Source organism: Populus euphratica, unplaced genomic scaffold, assembly GCF_000495115.2.
Source record: "Populus euphratica unplaced genomic scaffold, PopEup_1.0 scaffold726.1, whole genome shotgun sequence".
Lineage (NCBI taxonomy): Eukaryota > Viridiplantae > Streptophyta > Magnoliopsida > Malpighiales > Salicaceae > Populus > Populus euphratica.
In genome coordinates, this window is record NW_011500589.1 from 35,078 (window position 1) to 48,811 (window position 13,734).

A 13,734-nucleotide genomic window follows, 5' to 3' on the forward strand; every position below is an offset into this window, starting at 1 on the left:
ATATATACTCATAAAAAATTATAAATACTTATGTATTGTGTGAGTATTATTAGTATTTATATTTTGGATGAGTCCCAATTAGGTTTAATAATATTTATATCTTATATATTCGATTGATGAGAGCATCTGAATTTTATACAAAACAATAACTATACACAATATATATATATATATATATATATATATATATATATATATATAATTCAAATCGATTCAGAAGTCTTGATTGTATGCTTTGGAAGTGTTGCATATGAAGGAAGTATCTTTTTTTTTTTTTTTGATTTACGTGGGGTGTTCGGGACAGTTTACGCGTACCACGACTAATCTCTACGGCCCACTGAATACCCTGCAAACCCAGTAGGCATGTAAGGCATCGCGGGGGTGACAGGCGTGCACGCTAGAGCTCGAACCCAGGTGCAGTGGAAGGAGATAAGCCCCTTCCACCAATAGGTCAAGCCCTAGTTTGTGATCTAAAAGAAGTATCTTGAAATGACTTGACGATGCACTGCAATATCTTGATTATAAACTAGTTAATTTTCAAATAAAAAACTATTTCTATAATTTTAATTTTTTTAATAATATATTTTTGATAATTTTAATGTGTTATTATTAAAAGTTAAAAAAAATCTAAAATAATATATTTTTAATTAAAAAATATTTCACATCGCATATTATTGGGAAACACAAACAAAGTAATATTCATATCTCAATTTGATTCTTTAAAAAAAAAAAAAAAAAAGGGAAAGGACTTTGGACCTTTTCTTTTTTAACCAATTGGATCGTTAGCTGGATACTTATTTATTCTTCTTCTTCTATGCACTGTCAACTTGATACCTGTGCTTTTTTTTCTGAGCATCATTAACTTGCTTCAGTCCTTCTTGAATTATATGCATTTACATTTTAAATAATAATAATAATAATAATAAAAAGTAGACTCCATTCCAAGCATATTTTGCACAAGACGTTTAGATTACTTTTATTTTCTTCACGGCAATTATTATTGATATCAACATTTTTCATAGTCAACACCAACAGCCTCAAATAATTCTAAATTTCTACACCATCAACAACAAACATAGCAATAACATCATTGCCTTTAGGACAATATAGAAGGTTTATATATCAGCAACAGATGAAAAGTGAAAGAAAGAGAGTATATATATATATATATATATATATATATATATATATATGCTCTTAAAATAATCATATGCTATTAATTTTGATGATAATATATGATAAGGGCAGATTTTAATAAGCCATACTATATATACATTTAATAATAACACTATAAAATTGATAAATAAAAATAAAAACACTGATAGAATTTGTTTGTCAGTAGATTGCAGTGAGTTTTACCAATAATATATACCTTTATTGTATCTATTAAAAAATACCGGTAAAAGTATTTTTTCAGTATATACAAAGAAAATTACAATACAAAAAGAATAAATTAAAAAAGAATAATAACATGTCATTTTTAAACACGAAATTACCAACAAATTTATATTATATATATATATATATATATATATAAAAAAAAAAGAGGATGTTTACTTATTTTATAGCTTTTTTCATAGAAATTTATTATATAATGATTTATATATATTAGGATTTTTTTGAATTCGTTTGTAAATTAATGAAATTTATTTTAAATTTATATGACTTAGATGTTTTGTGATGAAATAAATAATAACTTATTTAATTGGTTTTTTTTTTAGATTTTATTGTTAAGTTAAGATTTTTGGTAAATGTATAGAAATTTGAATTAGTATAGATAATTGATAATGAATTAAGAATACTAATAAAAATGATTAAATAATTTTGAGTTGTACCAATATTTGTAAATTTATTTAGTTTACATAATTAATTAATACATATTATCATCAATATTCTATATAAATTTGATACAAGTAATAGATAATCATTATGGATATATTAAGATTCACCTGAAGGGTTGCGCACGATAAGTTATTATCATGAGGTTTAAAGTTTTATTAATTACGCATTATCTAATCCGAAAAATATTAGTGAAGACGGTATTAAATATTCATATAAGAGTCGTAAAACTAAAAAAAATTCAATCCATGAAAAGGAATCTTTTATCTTTAGTATAATTAGATGGTTTTGGTTGTTAATACTAAAAAATAGCACTATGAAATTATTAGTGGGTTACTAATGGTATTAAAAGTAAGAAAAATAATTGCAAACTTATTTATATTAACAGGAAAGGAGAGGTAAATCGTGAGGAAGAAACATTAATAACTTCAATTAGTTATGCAAAAAAAATTATAATTATATGGCATATAAAATTCTCTCTAATGAAAAGTTACTTACTCAATTTACAAAGATATCTTTACTTTTTCATGAACATTATATTATGAGTAAATAACAGAGTTTAAAATTTGGTATATCAACATCTAAGAGAAAATGCACTTTATACCTAATTCACTCTAATATTTATTAGGTATCGGTTATATTCAAAGAAGGATCAAAATGCTTTATATCATTTATAGATTATTTTTTTATGAGATGTTAGATATATTCGATTAAAAAGAAAGGTAATCATGCTTACTATCTTTAAAATTACTAATAGAATTTGAATTTGAAAAATTAAAGTGTTTGAGGATAAATAATAGAGAAAAATATATTTATGATGAATTTAATAATTTTTATCAATAAAAAGTTATCTAGAAATAATTTATAACATAAATTTCATAACAAAATAAAATGACAAGGTAGATAAACAAAACTAAGTTAAAAATAACAATAGCAATAATAAAGGTTGTTAACTTAGGAAAACAATTATAAGTAATTTTGATATGAAACAGTCAAGTGGTTCATCTAACTAAATCAACTGATTAGCAGGTTAATTGAAAGGATTATTAGTGAGGCTACATATTACATATTAAATAGTTGTGTTTTAAAAGTCTCACATATTTAAATATTGTTATTTTAAAGAGTGATAATTATTTTGTTGCATTGATGAATAACAACAATGTTTAATAGATATTGTGCTTCAAAACACAAAAAAAAATAAAAATATATTATTTCACTAAATTTTTAAAAATTATATTATTTTATTAAAAAAAATAATCTACCTAGTTTGAAAAAAATATCCCACGACAAACAAGGAGGGGATAGACTTTTAAGTAGAAAAATATTATAATGACTAGCACATCGGTGCCGCTTGGAGGTGACAGCACCAAATTTTCTGCTGATGATTCTCCTCCGATGAAGATTCAAAACACAAAATATTCCTGAACGCAAACCCGGTCCGACAAGGTTGGTAAAGAAATAAACCAAACTGTGGGCCAAAAGCAAAAACCATGGGCGTCACTCTTCCTTGTAAGTTGTAACCTTTCTAGTTTTTTTTTTTGGTTTATCCGCAACGAATAATTGCATTTTACACCTCATTTTTTCATTTTTTTTCTTTTTTTTTAACTGCCTTTCCTGTTTTTAATTGATATTCTGGTTCTCCTTTCAAACCCAATTGGACAAGTCAACTCCTCTCAGAACAATTAATTAAGAAATATCACTGTGGCTATCGCTCAAAACTATCAACGATTTAATATAAAATTATTGTTAATATTTCATGCCATATTTAAGTTTTGAAACTGAGTTGATTTTCTTAATGTAATATTAATATCTTAATGATTAAAGGGTTATAAATCCAAATTCTGTCAACTTTGTTTTGTTTAATTAAATAAATAAATAATAATAATATGGGACACGGCAATAACTTAGAGTTCGAGTTTTCTCAGGTTAGCAAAAACTTATATAATTATAAATTTAAAAATTTATGATATTAATCAAAATATATGCAACCCAGAGGAGATATCACAATAAAATAATGCAGGACTCGGTCCACCATTCACGAACGGGCCCCACCACGTCATACATCATTTCTCATCAACTCATTTGATCTTGACTGTTCCATCATGGGGGACCCTTGTTATTCACGAATCAATGCAATCTCCCTCCCCAGTCCCTACCATTATTAACGCCGCCCTGGGTTTTTATCAATTTATCGAAAAATCCAATCGATTCAATACCTTTATTTTATTTTTTTTAATTAATTTAGATGTTTGTGCTAACTTGTGCATCCTAATTAATTTTATAGATCTATAAAACTTCAATTATCATAATGAGCAAATAAAAAATTCAACCTAAAACTACAAAAGAAACAAATCAATATCTTTATTTTTAATTTTAATACATCGAGTACATTTTGCATTGCTTGAAGGAGGCTACTAAATAAAAAGATAAAAAAATAATTTACAGTATTAAATCATATAATTAAAAAAAAAGAGATTAATTAATTCAATGAATTTTTAATTTTGAAAATTATATCCAACTGTATTCATAACTAGAAGTATCCGGATTAATTTACATATATCATAATTAATTTTTAGATTTATTAAATACTTTACAAACTCAATAAATAGATAATGCATCATAATAATAATAGGCATGTAAAAAAAAATTAAGCTCGAAGGTAAAGAGAAAGAATAAGTGTCTTTTCTTGTTAAGCCACCGCCTCAGATGCAGATAAATATATATATTTTAACTTGTAGAAAGATGTATTAAAACTTTATTTGATATAATATTTATAAATTAATTTGAATTATTTTTAATTTTTATTTAAAAAACATTTAAATATTTTTCACTTAAATATTTTTACAAAACCCAGTAAACATTGATTTGATCAACTTTTAATTTATAATAGCTTTTTAAAATAAAAATTGCTTAGAGTAGTTGTATACCATACATGCCTGTAATTCTAACTATTTTTATCAATCATGAAGAAACTCTAAAAAATCTCAATCCCATACCTTCCTAGTTAGATTTTTAAGTTTTTTTTCTTGATTATATGCTTTAAATTATTAATCCATTTGTACGACCACATTGCTATGAACCTTCTTATACAAGGTTATAATTTATTTTTTATATATCAATCCAAATTTAAAAAACATATAAATTAATCACCTATCCTACCTCTTTGGAATTATATAGTTTGTAACGAGAATCATAATCACCATACAAAGAAAAACATTTATAATGCTAAGCACTAAAACACAAATTGCTCATGTGTATATTCTTGCAGAGGTTTTTTTATGTTTAGTACTTTTTATTAAAAAACAATAAATTATTCTTGCTGGTTACAACTCTCTCAAAATTAAAAAAAATTAAAAATAAATATTCATAGCTAATTATTTTTTTAAATTACACTAAATACATAAAAATATCCTTGAATTAGTGGTATCTGCATGGTTAAATGACTCATATTCTTAATTAATTTTTATTTTTTATATAAATTTTGATATTTATAAATTTATTAGATGCTAATTAATCCGACTAGTCGAGTAAACCCACTAAAAGTAACCACCCACCCCTTGTTGATTGGTTTTTGTTATAAAACATAAACAATATTTGATTACACCAATATTTCACGGCATCTAAGATTCCCTGGTTGAGTATCTCCTTTTAAAAGTAGAAAAAAAAATATTCTCTTACATCGGGCTGGCTTGACAAGGAAGAGCACTAAATAAAATTGGACTGTGACATCTCAGATGGTGCTATCAAATACACGACACGTGGATATGGGATTTATATTTGCCATCTTCCTAAATCCCTCCAGCTATCGCTAAAGGTTTTTTTTCTACAGCTCGTGTCTTTCTTTTTAACAACAAAACCTAGCACACATTTTAATCATTTTAATTTTTTTGTACGTTCTCTATTTATTCTTATAATTTTACAATGAGAGGTATTCTCAAAATTATATTCTTTTTGTAAACTACTTGTCAGAGTAAAGTTAATATAAAAATATTTAATACTTTTTTCCTCTTAAATAGTAAATTTAAATTTTAAAGTTTATGAACTTTATAATTTGCATACTGAATATGATAAATACCGACAAGTGTATTTTTTTTTGAATAATTATTTTACTCAATTAATATAATATAGATATTTTTTTATCTGATCCCAACCTGATCCGATATACACACACACTTTTAAGTATATATTATTATTTTATTTTTTGTTGTGTTAAAAATAATTATAAATATTTATATGGATATTCAAGACCTAATAAATAAAAATAATGAGTGAAGCGTATGTGTAAGAAAAACTCGACCCGAGAAGCAGGCCGCCTCTTGTCCTACCTTATTGCAGCCATCAAATATGCTTGTTGTATCATGAATATAATCTGATTCCATTTAATAAGTTGATCAGTTTTTTTTTTTAATCATAAATGGAAGCTGAGAACACAGGAAACTCAAAATAGAGCCAATGAACCCATGGTTTTGGCCATGTGCAGATCAACTTGGGCACGTCTGTGGAAGTTATTTATTTGCAAGACATGGACGTTCTCTGATTCCAAGTTGCAACTTGAGATTTAGTATTCGAAGCTTTACATTATTTTAATTATCATAAAAGATACATGGTATACAATGCCTTTTTACAAGCAAGGAAGGTGATGAAGAAGTCTTGAATTTGAATTTGCTTTGATTTAAAGATAAATTAATAGAAAAGGTTACAACATATAATTTATATAATTTTTTAATATTTTTAGAGAAAATTTTAATAATTCAAGAGAAGTCTTTTTTTTAAATAAATAACCTAATTAGTAAAATACAAAAAAAATTAATTATTACAATTCTAATTAAATTGAAAATCTAAATCTAAATAAAAAACATCTTAAAACAATAATGTTGAACCCTATACCTTGTATAAAATAATTATACATGTTTTCACTGTATTATAAGTCAGAATTATTTGATCTCTTTGAAACCTATTAAATCTTAATAATTAAAGAAATAAATCAATAAAAATAACTGTATAAAAAACAATGAAAAATGTGTGCCAGGCCAGGCTTCAGAGGAGGGGGGCGTGCAAATGCAATTACAAAATTGATAAATTTAAAAAATACTTATGCTGATAAATCGGTTTTCGGTGGTTGGAATTCGTGAAATTAACTTTGAACGATATACATAAATTCGAACTCATCGTGTTTCGAAATTCAAGTCAACTTGTAGCAAGGGAAACATTGTAGTGTAATTTTTCATATTAATTTTGGCTCTGAAACTAAGAAAGAATCTAGTCCTGCCCAAGATTTATTATATTATCTTTATTTAGAGAATTGAAGAAAGGATTGAGGAAAGAGTCACGTATTTAATTGAGAGTGCCTCTTTTTCCTTTTTAATACTTCAAGCTTTGGTGTTTGAACGCCACTAGATCATTTGCATGCTATATGCTTCGGATTCGGTTAATGTTAGTTAACATGTTTTTTAATATAAAAAAAAATAAATTATATAAAAATTGATTTGATTAACTGATGGATTTAAATTCAAATCTTGAGTGATAAAATTTGGATAATTTTAATATAAAATTTAATTTTTAATTAATTTAAAATAAATTATAAAACGTAATTTCTAATCAGTTTTATATTAAATCTAAAACTAAAAAAATAAAAAAAAATAACTCTAGTCAAATCGAGTTCACATGTTAAACTCTCAATGCAGATCATGTAATTGAAATAACCTTGTATAAAACAAATTAAAATAAATTATGAAACTTGATTATCAATTAACTCAATATTAAATAATAAATTTTTTAAAAATTAATTAAAAAACTTAAGTCAACCTGCCAAATTTGTGACTTAATCAATATAAAGTTTAATTTTATATTAATCAAATATTAAATAATAAAATTAAAAAAATAAATCAATAAAAAAACTTTATTGAAAACTTTTGGAAAATTAACTTGTCAAACTCCTGATTAAAATTATAAGATCAGAATAAATAAATTTAATATTAAAAAATAAAGTTAAAAAAAATATTGTTCAAGTTAGTGATTTTTTGTAAAACAAGCACCAATAAATTATTAATTTCTTTTAGAGAGCCCAAATGTGCAACATTTTAATTTTGGGTTTGGGGCATTTTTCCAAAACTATTTTGAAAGCTTTTGGGAAACCAGCATCAATTTTAAAAAGTTCTAAAATTTTGGGAGTCATTGTTACTTTATCCTAACACAAGTAGATTTGAAAATATTTTTTATTATAAAAAAAATATATATTATCCTAAATTAACTCCACAATTAATCATTTCCTTGAAAAGCAAAAAGGGATTTGGATTCTCTCATTACCCTAACAAAACATAATTAAATATGTTTTAAATTTCAATATTAATTTTAAATTTTAAATTTTAGAAAAATAAAAAATAAAATACAAATTATTAGATAGGTTGCACACAATACGGTGCAATAAGGTTAAATTTTTTCTAATATAAAAAATATATTTAGATAAAACTAGCTTTTAAAAAAAAATAAAAAAAATATAAGATATGAGTTATTAACTTGACTGAGTTTAATAAATATAGTCACTCTTATAATATGATTAAAAAGAACATTAATAATAAATAAAAAAAATGACAATAAATAACAATAGAAAAAGAAATTATCAGTATTATTATACTCCATAAGAAAGGAAAAACAAGATTATTAGAAACTCAATACTAGAAAAAACTCATCAAAATAACTATAATGTTATTATGAAAAAATGATGATATCGAAAGAAGTTGCACATATTATATGAATAATAACCTAAAAAGCGAGCAAATAAATATTATAAAATGAATATTTTATGTTTATATTTTATTAATTTAATTTAATTTAATTTAATTTTTAAAACAAAATACTAAATTTAACCCAAAAAATAAACAAATAAAAACATATAAGATAATCACTTAAATCAAACAATTCTCCTACAATTAAAATATACCGTAATTATAAAAACTTAGTTCTTTCTATACCTTATTAAAATCTTATTCATTTTTATATTTTAAAAATATTTAAATATTTTTATTATTTTTACTTCAAATTAATATATTTTTAATATTTTTAAATTATTTTAATATATTAATATTAAAAATAATTTTTTAAAAATAAAAAAATATAATTTTAATATATTTTAAAATAAAAAAAACATTTAAAGAAACAGTCAATTTTTCATAAATATCTCTCCCGTGAAATTTTATCACAATCAGACAAAAACATCAAAAATGGGTCCCACAACCTTTTCCACGTCATCTGACGCCCGAGAATCATCGCCCCTGTGGCCCCCACGTTACATGTCCCCATTGTACTATACAACATCATAATAAAAACTCCCCAAAATAAATGAAATTACGACATACCCTCGTCAAATTTTCCTATAAATCCCGACGCCTCTACCGCTGATGATTCCATGTCCAAAGCTGTGTGTATTTCTTGCAAAAGAAAATAATTTTTTTTTATTTTAAGAAAATGTTAGGAGTGTTTAGCAGCGCGATTGTGTCGCCTCCCGACGAGCTTGTGGCAGCGGGAAGCCGGACTCCGTCGCCGAAGATCTCGGCGGATGCTCTGGTTAAGAGATTCGTTGACACCAACTCATCCGCCGTGTCGGTGCGGGTCGGAGACGACTCGCAGGTGGCCTTCACTCACCACAACGAGTCCATGCTGCTTCCGAGGTAATTAACTAAACAGTACCTAAAAAATAGAGAAACGCTCTCATTAATCATCGTTATGCCACGTGTCTATTTAAGGATAACGCAACGCTACTAAATCGCGAATTGTAGTTTGAGTGGAAGATCTTGGCCGTTGGATTGGCGGTGATTGAACGGAGGGTTGATTCTTTATCAACCTTCTTCACTTGCCGTCCTACAGAAGTCAACATTCTATTAAGGCATAGATGATCGATCATACGAATTATTAGATAGTAATTTTATTAATTAATTAATGAAAAAGTAGATTATAAGTAAAAGACTGTTGAAATTAAGGTAAATAATAATCTTTTTAAATAGATTATTGGGTAAATTTTTAAATTTTCGTATATTCTGCAACAAAGTTACTTGATCCTTATCGTTCAAATTAAAAAATATGAAACAAAAATTAGACTAATTTAGATTTCCAAGAAAATAAAAATCAGTTAATTATGTGTCGATTGTTTGTTTGTCTAAATCAAGTCATGTAAGCAATTTATTTTAAATGTTGTATTTGTTTTGAAGAATCTTGTAGTGCTCCTTTAATTAGTGATTACTTAGAGATTTCAGGTTGAGTGGGCAAATTAATCAAATTATTTGAAATATCTTTAAAATTTGATTTGAAATTAACTGAATTAAACGATTTTTTGAATTTGTTAAAAAAATTTAATAAAATCTTTTAAAAGATTTTGGTTGGAGTTTGGTTTTAAATTCTAGAAACTAATAAACCACCCCGATTTAAATTGAAAGAAACCAAAGAAAACTGATGAAAAAAAAAAAGAAACTTATTATAAATTATAAATTTATTGATTTAAATTGAATTTATTTGATTTTAACAAATGTAAAACCGGACAAATCGGTTTAGTTGTATATTTTAGTGTGGATCAAAATAAAAAAAAAAAAAGTTTAATTGAATTTTTTAATCTAAATTAAACTATTTAAACTGATGCAACTTAATTCTATGGCCGTGATTTTCACTAACACAATCATAAAAGTAAAGTCACGAGTGGTTTGGCCCATCTCTGTTGTCAAGGGGATTGTGTTTTGTGGGGTCAGTTACATCATCATCATATCATTGCATGACTGCCACGTAGTTGTATACACGGAATCAAGCGTACATACGTTTCCAAGAGACTTTATCATATTCCACTGAATATCAAGCCACACGCGTCTAAAAATGTCTTTGACGGGACAATAGATTCTGGATGTCTGAGCCCAACACGTGGACCTTGGATAACGTGGACGGTTCGATCATGTTTACACATAACGTTGTCGTTTTATAGGGGAGTCACAACTAGCATTCAAACCAATTGGTCCCACTTCCTGTGTATATTTTGAAATTTGGTTTCGTATGTCATTGCCATCTTATTATGTCATGTGATAACTACATAAATTTAAGTTATTTTATTAAATTAAAAAAAAATTATAAATAAAACTAGGCTATATTTGTCTCGATGTTTTAGAAATTGATCATGGAAATAATGCCATAGAGGACGGAAGTTACTACTTTTCTTATTTAAAAATTGAACAAGTTGTCAGAATGTGATTCCACCTCAATCGATTTTGATGTAAGAAAAATACTTCTCAACTCTTTAGAGGGAATTTAAGTCCTCTTACTTGAGACTTCAGAGAAAGCAGCGTCCCTGGCCAACAAGGTGGAAAGTTAGGTGCAACTTTTAATATATATATATTTTTATGGGTATAACATCAAGTGGGCTTTCCCTGTCATCTTTATGAAGTATGATGTGATAACATCAAGTGGGTTTTCCCTGTCATCTTTTCTTCAGTTCTTTCGAGGCATGGACAGGGGATGGATAACTAGATAAGGATAAGGTGACTTGGGTTTGCATGCGGGACCCAAGATGGTCCCAGCTTATCCTAGGAATCCGGGTTAGCTCATGGATGATGGGAAAAATCCGTGGTTCTGGTAGGTGGGCTGGATGACCTGTTAGACTTTATGGCCAGATTTTTGTCTGTTGCCTTGTAAAGATTGCACCTTCGCTAGGTCAAGAAAAAAGGGTTTCAAGTTGAGACTAAGTGCGTGTATGCCTGTCTATGCAATTGTTATGATTGAACTGCTAATAAATTGGTGATTTAATAAATATATAATGTGCTCGCCATCAACCGTTGTTGCTCTTCCAATTTGTTAGAAATTCCCTATGGCTAATTTTTTTTTTTGGGTGGGGGCCGGGGATGTTAAAAATGACAGATCATTTGCAGTCAAGGATGAGATCTACTGCTTGTTTGAGGGAGCTCTAGACAACTTGGGTAGCCTAAGGCAGCAATATGGCCTAGCCAAGTCTGCGAACGAGGTGATATTGGTCATTGAGGCTTACAAGGCTCTTCGTGATCGGGCACCTTACCCTCCTAACCACGTTGTTGGTCACCTTAGTGGGAGCTTTGCATTCATTGTCTTCGACAAGTCCACTTCCACTTTATTTGTGGCTTCTGTAAGTCGATTTCATACCTACGAAATGCCTTGGTGAAGTTAAGATATTCGGTTGGTTTCTAAATACAAATGGGGTTGGTATTTTTTTTACAGGACCAATTTGGTAAGGTTCCTCTGTATTGGGGAATCACTGCTGATGGATACGTTGCTTTCGCAGACAATATTGATTTGCTGAAGGGTGCTTGTGGCAAGTCACTTGCTTCTTTTCCTCAAGGTGGGTGTGATAAAAATTATAATATAATATGCGAGTCTAGTCTTGTCTCATGCGGACCAACTACCATTGATTGATTGCTCGTGTCGATCCATTAGTTGAGTGCTATTGCAACAACATAAAAGAGAGCATGTGCAAGGAGGAATGGGATTTTATTTTTATTTTTATTTTTTTACCTGACAAGGCTACTGGATTTTGCAGGATGCTTCTTCTCCACTGCAGTTGGAGAACTGAGAAGCTTTGAGAATCCTAAAAACAAGATCACTGCAGTTCCGGCCAAGGAGGAAGAGATCTGGGGTGCTACATTTAAGGTAATTAATTAAACATCAAGGTGACTTGTCACACACGGCGGTGTACAAAAGAAGCTAGCAAATCGGTTGTCCATATATATGAATCAGTAGAGCTTAGAAATTTATTTAAACCACCTGTTTCTCTGTGAGTCTCATTTGGTTCTACTGATTAACAATGACGACGGCATGAATTTCAGGTGGAGGGACCAGCAGTTCTCGCAGCCACAAAATAGGCGACTGTCTTCTCCGCCAAAATCTTAAGAATCTAAGTATTCCGACGAAGGGAAAAAGGGCTTTTATGTGGTTGTGAGTTCAACATGAGGGGCCACGTGAATAGTTGAATGAGTTTGACTCTTTGTAGAATGCACTAGTATGTTTGTGAAAGAATAGCTCCAACTCCTTTGTAGGTAGCTCCGATCCATTTCCTCCCTGTAATATGTACAGCTATCTTTTCTAGTGCAATAAAGTTTGTTTGGTGGCTTGATAATGAGATTTCTCCATCTCCAATGCGTCTTCAATCCGACTTCTGCCCCAATCAAGGCCTTCAAGCTCGAAGATACTTTCCATTAAAGCCATGGTGGCATGTCCCTCATAAATGATAACACTAATGGTCCTCCAGCAAGACCATTAGCACCACCATGCATTCATTTCTGGATTTAAACTATATTAGGATTACATTAACAGACACGGACAGCTTCGGCTTGCCTGACCCCTTTTGCTAAACCCTCATCAATGAATTAGTGTGTGTATGTGTGTGTGTGTGTGTGTGTGTGTGTGTGTGTGTAATTGGGTTTGGAATATTAAGAGAAAAGTCGGTGTTCATTAATTTTGTCACGTTATAAGTAAACCTAAAAGTCGTAACCTTTCTACACTACTAGCAGCTACATTGTTCATATTCAAAAGACACTGATGATGCACTGTTCACATTATCTTTTTTCCCCACCCTTTTTCTTCTTCTTTTTTATTTAGCTTTTATTGGGTTAAATTATAGGTAAACTTAGACTAATTTGTCAGGGGAGGGTAAGATTGAAAGACACAAGACCAAAGTAAAAAACATTGAGGAATTTGTTGGCTTTTTTGACCTTTGGGAGAAATATACAATGTAGTCCTCATACTTTTTCTAAATATTTCCCTTCAATTTTTTAAATGGCAAACAAAAGTCAATTTTAGTCCAAAACATCATTTTTTTTTCTATTTTTTAAAATTTCTAATTAAAAAAAAAAAAGAATCGTTGAATTATTATGTTAAAAAGAGAAGATCAGCGTT

General features: G+C 28.2%; 1 protein-coding gene and 1 long non-coding RNA gene across 2 annotated transcripts; one reads left to right on the plus strand and one right to left on the minus strand.

Annotated features, from left to right (window-relative positions):
• The first annotated feature begins 9,229 nt into the window (after window positions 1-9,229).
• On the plus strand, window positions 9,230-12,975 carry AILP1 (aluminum induced protein with YGL and LRDR motifs). The gene is made up of 5 exons (XM_011012443.1): window positions 9,230-9,506; window positions 11,728-11,968; window positions 12,061-12,181; window positions 12,380-12,489; window positions 12,666-12,975. The coding sequence occupies exons 1-5, from the start codon at window positions 9,304-9,306 to the stop codon at window positions 12,699-12,701; spliced, it is 711 nt and encodes a 236-aa protein (XP_011010745.1). The 5' UTR covers window positions 9,230-9,303; the 3' UTR covers window positions 12,702-12,975.
• Window positions 12,329-12,659, minus strand: LOC105115529 (uncharacterized). The gene is made up of 2 exons (XR_840359.1): window positions 12,566-12,659; window positions 12,329-12,531 (listed from the first exon to the last, which is right to left on the minus strand). It is a non-coding gene; the product is annotated as an uncharacterized LOC105115529 (long non-coding RNA).
• Window positions 12,976-13,734: the final 759 nt, after the last annotated feature.